Below are 12,268 nucleotides of genomic sequence, written 5' to 3' on the forward strand. Positions count from 1 at the left end.
TACACACCTACTTACATACACACACATTTATTTTTTTACATCTAGATACATCTTATTTAACAATAACCTTAATTCTTTTACGTTTGGACTTAATATAACCTTTTCCTTATTTGAGGTGGTAACAACCCCTCAGCACCAGTGCTTTGCAGGAAAGGATAGTAGCAGGACGAGGGACAATGGGAAAGGTAGGGAGTACAGCAGCATTAACAGCACGGTAAAAAGGGGGGAGTTACACTCACTGACCATAGGAATAATGACTCCTTGCTGAATGCAGAAGGTAAGAACAGGTTGGATTTTCCCTTGGCCTGTTTTGATAGAGGGTACTGCTGCACCTCGGGAAGGGGTCTTGCTGGGTTTTGGCAAATCTTAATGGGTTGGGCCGACCCAATGCACCCAACCTGATTGGCATGATAGGCTCACAAGGCTTACAAGGAGGGAGAGACCTTAGCCAGCAGTTCCTGTTGCAATGAGGAAGGGCTGAGGTCGGACTTCTCCTGTAAACTGCCAGGACCTCATTGTGAGCAGGATCAGGCAAGTCCAGATATACACACCATTTGAGGTACAGCAGATTATACAATTTAATTTACACAGCAAGTCTTTTCCCAAAAGGTTAGCAGGTGAACAAGGGCTTAGGAGGAAAACATGACGGTCAAACAAAGGACCGATAGAAATGGACAGAGGTGAAGAGATGGAGTGGGGAATAAGAGTATTGCCCACCCCTACCACTTTTGGATCGACCCGCGTGGTAGGGACATTTACTGAATCCAATGGCCCATTTACTTGCAATAGTAACACACGCCATCACTGGGTCCCTAGGGGAGCTGGACGGTGGGGACCTTGGCTTGGCCTTCCCCTTCTCCCCCCGCAATGGGCAGCTATTACGGGGTCCCTGTACGTTCTGGAGCTGGAAGGTCATTAACATAGTTTTAATGTGGCTGTGAGAGTATTGGGTTTTACTTAAATTTTTATTTTTACTTTGTTTACAGGTGCTAATTTTTGCTCCAGTCAGCTTTCTTTGGGCAGGCTGTGAGAATTTTATTTAACAGCTTTTTTCTGATTTTATTTAACCTTTTTTGGTTATGGCCTGGATTTTGCCTGGGCCACTGAGCTTTTTTACAAAGGCAACTCAGTGTTTCCCTGGCATGACTCCTCGTAGAAGGTGGTTTAAATCTGCCCATGTAGGGTTATAACAGTTTATAACAGTTTTCAATTTCTTTTTTAATTTAACAGGGTCCTCTTTTATTTTTGGAAAATTTTAAAGTAAATTATACAATTTTGTAGGAGACCAAGGTGCATGTGCAGACACCGAGGTCTTATGACCTGAAGCACCAATGCCTGGGAATTGGCGCAAGGGGAACATTTTCTCAGTACGGGGAGACACTGTCTGAGGGGTGAACGTAAGGGGCTTCTGTTGCTTAATATTTTTTGCCGGCTTAGTTGGATTTAAATTCTTTGCCAATTTTTTTTTATTCTCTTTTAATTGTGTTGTAAGTTTCTCCTGGGAGTCCTTGAGACTCCTCATTTGAGATTCACGGCACCGTTTTTTGTTTTGTTTTGTTTTTTCCTTCTGTTTTTTTCATGACAGTAGAAATATGCCTCACACTGACACTGGCCAGAAGCACACTTTTGAGGTACACAATCTTGTCAAGGTCGAAGCTTTCCCTCTAAGGGAAACCATAACTTTAAATTATCCCAATCCCTGGTATACCAATTCCAATTTTTCCAGAAACTTGCAAGTGAACTAGTATGTGCCTTTTGGCGGGACGGTGATCCTTTTTGACTCACTGGCCCCCATTTTAGCTGGCGAGTGCAGGAATCCCTTTTGGACCCCCGGCTCCCAGAATCCCTACGCATCTTTTACTCGTCCCACTTACACAAAGAAGGTTTGTGTAGGGCCTCCACGACTGTCTTACAGCCACCCTTCAGCAAAGAGCATCGGCCGGCACCGCATACTCTGTTGCTTTGGGCGAGGTGATCAGACCAGTCAGTGGCTTTTCAAACCACCTTCAGGCGGAAACCAGAGACAGGGAAGGAAAGAGGGTACAGAAACAGACTGTCCGAGGATGGAAGGGATGGGATCACACACTCCTAGACCCAGACAGGCCCCTCACCGGTCATGAGTCCACGGCTTTGCAGGGTGCTCGGGGTGTCTTCCTGTGACTCACACTCACACCGGTCGATCGACCTTCACTTTCACACTGGCACACAGAACCAGGTCTATCCACAACCTGCCCAGCCACCCTCAGTGGCTCTTCCCAGGGAAACCAAACCTGGATGGGACTCTGACCCACCCCAAGGGCGTCAGGCATGTCTGGCAGCAAAAGTCCAGATAGAGTGTACAACTTACCCAAGCCCAGAGCCTACGGGCAGTCCTCCACCAGAAACCCAAAACAGAGATTTCAAAAGGTCTCTTACCTTTCAGATGGACCCTCGGTCTGGCGGAGAACTGCTCGCGGTCCTCCAGTTCTGGGGGTCGGCTGTCTATTCGAGTCACGGCACCAAGATTTGTGGTGGAAAAATTAACCACGCGTTGTGTTTGGATCAGAACCAAGCCTGAGGCTCCTTTATTGATTACAAGTGCAGGGAGGTAACAGCTCTAAGTAGCTGCCCCGCCGTATACAGAAAATACAGCAGTTTATATTGCTAAAAACCACAATTTGTTAAACCCACTTCTTTTAACAGCATTTTCCTTATTTGGCATATAGTGCAAGTTTCAACAGTAGCTTTGCCTTAGTTGGAGTTTAGCAAAAACAAGCTTTTCCTGCTATTGACAGGTGTTTTCTTTGCGGTTAATGTTTTTTTTCTAACTTCTAACAGTTATGGTTACATTTCTTAAGCTGTGCTGTTTGCAATCACCCCTTAATGGAATTTTTCACACTCTTTTCTTATGCTTTATATACACAGTTAGCCTGACCAAAATTTTAGGCCTACTTGGGAAGTTTAGGCCTACTTGGGTCCACTGAATTTTTCCTCCACACCAGGCATCAGGCCTCGCTGGGCTCCTTGACTCACCTCAAGGGACTTTGTCAGTGGGGCTCAGGATCCCAAGTTCCTAAGTCTCTTTCAAAAACAGGATTCATGTTCCTAAGACACTTCAGTCCAGATCCATGGCAGTTAGGCACCTAAATATTTTTGAGAATCTGGGCCTTTGGTGCCTTTGAAAATGTGACAACCTGCGCCACTCTTAATTATAGGAGCTCTTGGTTCAAAAAAGAGCTAGATAAGTTCATGGAGGATAGGTCCATCAGCGGCTATTAGCAAAGATGGTCAGGGTGCAACTCCATGCTCGGGGCGCCCCTAAACCTCTGACTGCCAGAAGCTAAGAGAGGAAGATGGGGTGGATCACGCCAAATTGCCCTGTTCTATGCACTCTCCCTGAAGCTCTGATACTGGCCACTGTCAGAGACAGGATACTGGGCAAGATGGACCATGATCTGAGGTGCGTGGCAGCTCTTACGGTCTTCTGACCAGCCTTCCCCTGTAGATTGAGATTCTAGCCCAGATTTTCAAAAGTGGCCTGAGATACGGGGGGTGCCCCAGACTTCAGGTTCTCAACCTGACACGCCAGCTACAGGCTGGATGTTCAGAACGTACTGAGCCACCCATGCTCCGGAAATCAGGTCCCAGGCAACTGTCTCCTTCAAAGCATCCCACGTTCAAGGACCCCAAATCACTAGACACCTCTGAAACACTTGACTAGCCTTTCTATTTAATGCTTGAGGGTGTTAGATGTGAAACCGGGAAGGAGCTTTTAAAAAATGTCAGGCCTGATTTTCATTGATGTCAAGGACAGTTTGCACTGCGTAAAGGGGCCTGCAAGTGAGAGTGAATTCTGTCTACCCTTGCTTGGATGTCTTCCACACTGTCAGAGACTTAACGTCGATGCAAATCAAGGCCCATGAATTTTTGTACTGAGATACCCTGGTGATTGGCTCCGTGAGGTCTGTGCTGAGATCTTGCATTTTCCTTTTTTTTGCTGCTTTCTTAAAGATTTAATAAAAAGAAATTAAAAAATGAGACTCCTGAAGCAGGGCTGAGATGTTATCGAGCGCAGGCTCATATGCACATTCGGTATCGGCTGCCTCATCTCCTTGCAGGGCTTTTGTGGCCAACAGCTCCCCCTGCAGATTCATTGTGCTCCTCTGCCCCGGGCTCCTCCAGGTTAGGAAGGAGACAGCTGCAGGTACCTGTGAGCCCTGTACTATAAAAAAGATGTCAAGCAGCTGACTGGAATCTAAAGAAGGGCAGCCACATGGATGAAAAGAGGCTTGGGGAACCCAACCCCCCACAGCCAGATGGAGAGAGGCAGTAGGATAGTGTGGTTAGAAACGCTACCGAAAAACCCAGCGAGAATCTAGCATGGTGTTTGCAAACCATCACTCTCCTCACGCGTTACTATATTTCTTCCTCCTGCCCTATGCCTGTCTTGTTTACAGAGTCTGTAAGCTCCTCAGGGCAGCGACTACAATAACAATACTGAGCTCTTTCGTCAGTAGATCCCAAAGTACTTTACAAAGCAGTGACCCTCAGCGGCCACGAACTTCCAGCTGATCCACCTTCGTTGTGTCTTTTCTCCCACAGAGGAAGAGCAAGCTGCATTACCACATTGCCGTCATCATAAACTACCTAGGACACTGCGTCTCGCTAGGGGCCCTGCTCCTTGCCTTTGTCCTCTTCATGCGATTGAGGTAAGAGACCCAAGAAGCCCAGGGCTGGTGTCCGAGTGGCATCCAGGCTTTGTTCTCCTCCTTTCTCCTGCCAGTGACCAGCCAGAGATAGGTTCTCTTGTGCGGCTCGCTGGGATTGAGACGGAAGAACTAGACTTGGTCAGAAAATAGGGAAGAAACATTTTTGTTTCCATCTACATTTTCCATGGAAAATTTCAGTATTTCAGCAGAAATTTGAATACCAACAAATTTCGACCAAAAACCTCAATATTTTGATTTGGAAATGCCTCACGGGCATTGTAGTTCTGGCCTTCATGCCTCCATTCTCTTCTGTAGGCCAGGCTGTCTGGTTGGACTACATCTCCCAAGATGAACCACAGCCTTGGGGACGAAGGGTGGTGCATTATGGGAGTCCATCCCAAGGTGCATCGTAGGAGATGTAGAGCAGCTGGGGAGCCTGGCCCATGGAGGACAATGGGGACATTAGGCACCTGAACTACGGCTCCCATGAGGCATTGCTGCAGCAAATCCAAACTGAAATGTTTCAGGTTTTGGCTGAAATATTTTGATTTGGGTACATTTCATTTTTCAACAACAAAATTTCCAAGGAAAGCAGGCATTTTTCACACAAAAAATTGTTTAGTTAAAATCCAATTTTCTGACACAAAAACAGTTTAGACAGGAAATTTCCAAGCAGTTCTAGGAAACACTGTTTTGAGCCCCTGCCCGCGCTTCCCATCTTGTCCATATTCCCCAACAGTCACTCCACACAGACCTATAACTCAGAGAGCTTGTGGAATGGATCGCGACCTCTGTGCCTGAAGAGCGAACTGCTTGTGTCTTTTTTCGCTCAGTCGAGTTGGTGGACAATTTTTCAACAAAACAATTTTTGTTGGAAAATTCCGATTCTTTGAAACCCAAACTGTTAGCGGGAAAGAGTCTGATTTGACAAAGTTCCCATTTCAAAACTTTTCTTAAAAAAAAAAAAAAATCACATTTGTCAAAACGTCCCATTACAACATTTTCTAAATGAAAAGTTCCAGGTTGAAAATGACTTTTCATTTCAAAATTTAAGCTCATTTATTGTAAAAATAAATAAATAAACAAGGTTGAAATGTTCTAAAATGATTAAAATGAAATATTTTGATTGATACACACACACCCCAGCTGAAATTTTCTTTTAGAGTTTCAGTTGGTGGAAAATTTGGAATTTTTGACTTTTTGTCCCAAATTGGGAAAGTTTTTCAAAATTGCAAAATGTTCATGGGACAGGAGAGCCGTTTCCTGCCCAGTTCCACCCCTGAGGTGGGTAAGCGGGTTCTGACAGGCACTGGGCCGGACTTCGATGCAGGTGCTCAGCTTGGGAGACATTCTGTGCGGCACAGGGCAGGACAGCTCTGGGACCTGAGTACAGGAGCTTTTACTCTTCAGAGCCAGGCCAGCAAACACAGCCTGATTCAAGCCAATGGGCGTTACTTGTACCTGCAGTGAGAGACTAAGGCCCCGGGCTGGTATCAACTGAAAGTGATGGTGGCTCGGTGGCCTGCGTGAAATGAGTTGGGTGCGGAGAGGGAAGGAGGCAGGCCCCCATACCACAGAAACAACCGCTGGCATGAACCAAGACCCAGGAGGGTTTACTAAGGGGACTTGGCTGGCACGTTGTCCTGGCTCACACACACACACTCGGAGGCACACGAACAGGGGTCTTGCAGACACAGAGCTAGAGGATTTGCTAAGGAGATTTGGCCAGCATGTCCTGGCTCTACACACAAACACACACACACACAGACACACACAGGGCACTGTGGAGAGGCACCACTAAATCCCCTCTCTACAGGGACTTAGGGACTACACAACAATTAAACACTCACAGATGGCCCGGGTCAGCTGATTCGGGCTTGCAGGGCTCAGGCTGTGGGGCTGTAGAATTGTGGTGTAGACATTCGGGCTCGAGCTGGAGCCTGGGCTCTGGGACCCCCTTAAGTCCCTTGTAGGTCACCAGTTTGACTCCAGCCCAGCTCAGTGGGGATAAAAGCTGCTCCCACCTAGTAGAAGGTTGAGATGAGTGTCACAGTGTTTGGGGTGATATCCAGATGGGGGAGGGGTTGTGTCACCCTTTTAGATACAGAGTATAACCCCTAGTGTGTTGGGGTTCACTGAATTGGTCAGGCCAGCTGAAACTCATCATCTGCCACCAGTGAGCCCCTTGTCCTCTGGCAGTGGGGTGCTCTTAGGGTCACAATGAGTTAGGTGGGTCTCAGCTCCAGCTCCCCCATCACAAACTCACCCCCGTGCTTTGCACTGATTGGCCAGCTCCGCAGGTGGACATCAGGGAGGTGGGGAAAAGATTGGATAGGGCAGAGGATGGTACTGCTTTGACTCCAAACAGCAAAGGTGTCCTAACAGCCCCTTCCCTTCCCCTCTTGTGTGCACAGGAGCATCAGGTGCCTGCGGAACATCATCCACTGGAACCTGATCACAGCCTTCATCTTACGAAATGCCACCTGGTTTGTGGTGCAGCTCACCATGAACCCGACCGTGCATGAAAGCAACGTGGTGAGTCCAGCAGCAGCCAGTGTGGGTGGCTACACACCCAGTGTGCCGGGCATTTCCCAGCTCAAGTCACAATCGCAGTGACGCTGCAGCAGCACGAGATAGTCAAGTGGCCCCAGGGGAGGGTGGGCAGCCTCCACTGAAGCTCCCGGCCCCACATCCTTGCTGCTATTTTTAGACATGTTCTCTAGATTAAAGCTAGTGCTGGTATGGTCACCCGGGCTGCAGTCACACACCCGAGGTGCAGTGGAAACATACCCTGAGGGCGCTGGGCACTGCCTTGGGTGCCAGGTTGCACACCCAGCATACCGGGCACTGCCCAGGGTGCAATGTTGCATGCCTGGCGTCTCGGGGTCCAAAACCCTCCTTCCTCCGAGCTGGGCTGGCTCCACAGCTGTTCTTAGCCCCAGAGGGCAAGCCCCACTGCGGGGGGCGGTGTAGACGGCGCTGGGGAAAGGGCGCTGCTGGCGTTACCCAGCACTGCAGGGCCATGCGCACGGCACTGGGCAAAGGCAATCAGTGAAGGGAAGCTGGTGGCCAGCAGGCCGCCTGGCAAGAGAAGCGGGGACAAGATAGGCCGGTGGCAGGGAGGCAGGTGTACTGTGCCAACGCCTCCTGCTAATCCCCCTCCCCTGCACGGAGCACGCTCCGTCCCACAATCCCAGCGCCGGCTCCTGCTCCAGCCCTGCTGACTTGACCGTCGACCCAGGGTCTGCTCCGTAGCATTCCAGAGGGCTTGCTAGTTTTTATGGCCAATGTCACTTGGGGGCTTTGGGGGCTAAGAGGAAATAGATGGGAGTGGAGGCCTGCTGAATGGGGGGCCAGAGAGGAAGAAGCGTCCCAGACGGCAGTCTGACAAGATGAGGGCTCAGATCCTCGAAGGTATTTAGGCACCCAACTTCCATTGACTTAGGCACTTAAATGCCTTTGAGGATGTGAGCCCAGGGCTGGTGTGTGTCCAGCAGGACCGGCCCCTCTAACCCTCTCCCAGCAACCCTCACTTCCAGGTCAGCCCGGCTCCAGCCTAGCACTGCGGGCGGTGATTTGAGGGGGTTACATGGTCTCTGTGAGGGGAGGGGAAAGCGGGGCATGGAAGCATAGCAGAGGAGAAGAAGCCATGTCCATGCCCAGGCCACCCCTGGAATATGCCTGTGCCGGCGGCCTCTCAGCAGGGAATCGCCCGTGTGAGATGCACTATGCGCAGTCAGCCCTGGGGGTGGGTATCACAGTGCAAGCAAGTCGCACCTTGCTTTAATTTACTGTATGCGGACGGCCATAGAACTACCCCGAGAGGCGCAGGGGACTAGCCTGGGACTTACGTTTGTTCAAATCTGTGTTTCCCACTGAGTGCTTGGGTTAGTTTGTGCCTCAGTTTCCCATGTGCCCCAGAGGGATAATAGCAGCATCCAGCTTCACAGGGGATGTTGTGAGGATAAACATATGAATGATTGTGAGAAGCTTTGATGCTACAATAATGGGGACTAGATAAGAACTAACGTAGATTCAAGTGATATGGGGTCTCTGCCACTGACCCAGTGGGTCTCCCTGGGCAAGTCACTTTCTCTGTGCGCCTCTGTTTCCCCTCGGTAATATGGAGCTGCTGGGGCTTCCTACCTTTGAGCTCCTGTAGGAAGAGTGCTGTCTCTGTTCAGCACCAGATGAATCAAGCAGCCCAGTGGGGAGAAGAAACTCTGAAATGGCTGAGCTGTTTGTTTTATTGCTTCGTGGTCTGTTCCTTACGCACACTCTCTCCTGCTTCCTTTGTATCCCTCCCCGCCGTGGCAGGCCTGGTGCCGCCTGGTCACAGCCGCCTACAATTACTTCCATGTCACCAACTTCTTCTGGATGTTCGGCGAGGGCTGCTACCTCCACACGGCCATTGTGCTCACCTACTCCACCGACAAGCTCCGCAAGTGGATGTTCATCTGCATCGGCTGGTGTAAGTCCCACGGAGCACGGGCAAGACTGGGGCATTCGCTGCGGTTCTGACTTTCTGTGCAAGCCCTTTGCTGGTTGGGGCCAGCTGGGGAGCAGTGGCCCTGGGTGCGAGTTGCACCACCACTATCGTTCTCCAAGTGCATCACTGCGTCCTGCAGGGCAGAGACAGATGGGAGAGAAATCAATGCAGAAAATTCAGACCTCACGATGTGTGCCCCAGGGTGGGCGCCGGCGCTGCACGCGGGGGATCCGTGCGGACACCGGGGGTGGGCGCCGGCGCTGCACGCGGGGGATCCGTGCGGACACCGGGGGTGGGCGCCGGCGCTGCACGCGGGGGATCCGTGTGGACACCGGGGGTGGGCGCCGGCGCTGCACGCGGGGGATCCGTGCGGACACCGGGGGTGGGCACCAGCGCTGCACGCGGGGATCCGTGCGGACACCGGGGGTGGGCGCCGGCGCTGCACGCGGGGATCCGTGCGGACACCGGGGGTGGGCGCCGGCGCCGCACGCGGGGATCCGTGCGGACACCGGGGGTGGGCGCCAGCGCCGCACGCGGGGGATCCGTGTGGACACCGGGGGTGGGCGCCGGCGCTGCACGCGGGGGATCCGTGCGGACACCGGGGGTGGGCGCCAGCGCCGCACGCGGGGATCCGTGCGGACACCGGGGGTGGGCACCAGCGCTGCACGCGGGGGATCCGTGCGGACACCGGGGGTGGGCACCAGCGCTGCACGCGGGGATCCGTGCGGACACCGGGGGTGGGCGCCAGCGCCGCACGCGGGGGATCCGTGTGGACACCGGGGGTGGGCGCCGGCGCTGCATGTGGGGATCTGTGCAGAGCAGACAAGCTGCCAGCTTTCCCCCGAAGGGGAATGTAACAGCCCCTCCCATGGTACCTCTGCCCGGTCTTGCCACGATGAGGCTGGATAGATTCTCTCATGGTCGTGAGGCCCCAGCTCTGGTAGGCCCGGCTGCCGTGCCCTACAGCTGAACCACATCTTCTCGTGCCTCCTAGGGCAGCAGGAACTTGGAGCATTTGGAGGCAGCACCCACTGGTGGATCAACCCCACACTGGACCCAGATTCCCTCAGGGCTTGGCACAAATGATCTTCAATCCCCTGGGGGCAGCCCACAGTGTGTGCTCAGCCACAGAACATCCTGTGGGCAGCAGAGGGGAGGGCCCCGGACCAGGAGGTATTTCTGCCTGCCTAGCCCCTGAGCTTGTAGTGTGGGGCAGAGCTTTCCCTGAATCCGAGCTCCGGGTCTCACAGGGGATATTCAGGGCAATCAGCGTCTGTCTGCATTGCACAGGCAGGCAGCGTCCTGCACGAGCATGTACCAAGCTCCGTGCAAAATCCAGGACCAGAGCTGGCCGTAGCAAAGGAGAAACCTTTCCTCAATCGCGTTGTCTTTGTTTCAAAACTTTCACCTCATTTTTTTCCTCATTCACACTTCCAAAGCGCCTTGGCCAGCCCGATATTGGGTTGAAAAACAAGGAGGCGGAGGGGGACAGGTCCTGAAAACATCGCCAGCATTTTTCCCCAATTCCCAGATTTTGAATTTGTAAATTTCATTAGAAACCATCTTCCAACCAGAGCCGACGCTTTGGGGGCAGCGTCTCGCGAGTGCCCCCCGAGTCCTGGTCACAAATCTGGAGTAGATCTTCCCAGGACCTTCATCTGTACTTCTGCCACTCAGACAGATATGTTTCTTTCCTCGCAGGTATCCCTTTTCCCATCATTATTGCCTGGGCCCTGGGAAAGCTGTATTATGACAATGAGAAGTAAGCCTGATTTCTACCACATCTATTAGCATTGGGAAAATATTGATATGGATGCACTGCTCAGGATGGCTGCTGAACAAAGAGGTGGATATGTTCCCACCCTAAAGAGTTCACAGAAGGCCGGCTACATGCAAAGGGTGGGGAAAGACAGACAAGATCCTTCCTTGGTTTGGTGCACGAGCCCTAGTCCCGCTCAGTGACTGGCTGCTGCTGGGCTTTCCCCGTGAAGTGATAAGTGAGGACTGAAGAGGAGACGTTAGCCTGAGCCTGGGATCCTACAAAGTGTTTGCTAAATGGAGCTGGGATTTAATCTGCCAGCAGAGTTATACACTGACTCCGCCTGTGCCACTTTCACAGAGACCTGCTAATGGAGGACTTAGCTGGAACAGGATGTGTTCTCTGTGTGAACGGTGGCATTAAAATTAGCCCATTTCGGTGCCTGGTAACTTGCCTCGTGTTCCAGCCGCGGTTTTGCCTTGTGACTCTAAGACCTTTCCCACTCCCGCACGATTTGCACCGGTTGAGATGTGTGGCAAAAGCCGGGGAGACACTCTCAGGACTTGTCCACATGGGATGTTAGACTTGTATACCTGTACTGCTTTGGTTATACCCTTATAACTGCCCGTGTGGATGCTGTAATTCTTGAATACCAGGGTCTCTTCAGTTTAGATTAGACAACTTCCAAAGCAACATAAACTAACCCAGCAAAAGGCCCTCTTAAAGCTTGCCTACACTCTCAGTTTAATTCAGATTAGGGTAAAGTGTCAATTTAAAGTGCATTGCTCTTCCTGACTAACTCCATGTGTACGCCCCCTTCTTCTAGAATAAGCGTGCTTGATTCCTCTTTAGTTAAATTAAACTAAACCAGAGCAAGGTGCTTTAATTCCAAAAGAAGCACATCCACACATGTTGCTGATCAGTAATAGCTATTCCAGAATAAATCCAGGTGTAGACAAGCCTCTATTCCAGATTAAGAGTCTCCACACTGGCAGTTATACCCAACTAGTTATTGTGCTTTAAATTCACACCCTACCGTACACCGATATAACTTCCCATGTAGACAAGGCCTTAGGAGGGGCTCTTCCAAGGAAGTTGTGCCTAGATTCATGGCCCTGATGCTGACCGCCCCATTCGCTTGACTTGCAGATGCTGGTTCGGGAAGCGAGCAGGAGTCTATACCGATTACATCTACCAAGGCCCCATGATCCTGGTGCTCCTGGTAAGAACAGATGTTCTTGTTCACTTGATGAGTTTCAATCTTGTTCTGATTGTGGTGGCCACATTCTCCTAAGCTGCTCCAGCCTCTTCAGCCAGGGAGAGCCGCTCTGC

The 12,268-nt window shown here is 51.3% G+C and overlaps 1 protein-coding gene across 1 annotated transcript in view; it reads left to right on the forward strand.

Moving 5' to 3' along the window:
• CRHR1 (corticotropin releasing hormone receptor 1) overlaps window positions 1-12,268 on the forward strand; it is a 116,163-nt gene that overhangs the window by 79,046 nt on the left and 24,849 nt on the right. Inside the window, exons 5-9 of the mRNA XM_074940737.1 lie at window positions 4,582-4,688; window positions 7,103-7,223; window positions 9,006-9,159; window positions 10,879-10,939; window positions 12,086-12,158. Of these exons, the coding sequence (XP_074796838.1) occupies window positions 4,582-4,688; window positions 7,103-7,223; window positions 9,006-9,159; window positions 10,879-10,939; window positions 12,086-12,158 (516 nt within the window). The remainder of the gene's footprint in view (window positions 1-4,581; window positions 4,689-7,102; window positions 7,224-9,005; window positions 9,160-10,878; window positions 10,940-12,085; window positions 12,159-12,268) is intronic.

Source organism: Natator depressus, chromosome 27 (assembly GCF_965152275.1).
Source record: "Natator depressus isolate rNatDep1 chromosome 27, rNatDep2.hap1, whole genome shotgun sequence".
Lineage (NCBI taxonomy): Eukaryota > Metazoa > Chordata > Testudines > Cheloniidae > Natator > Natator depressus.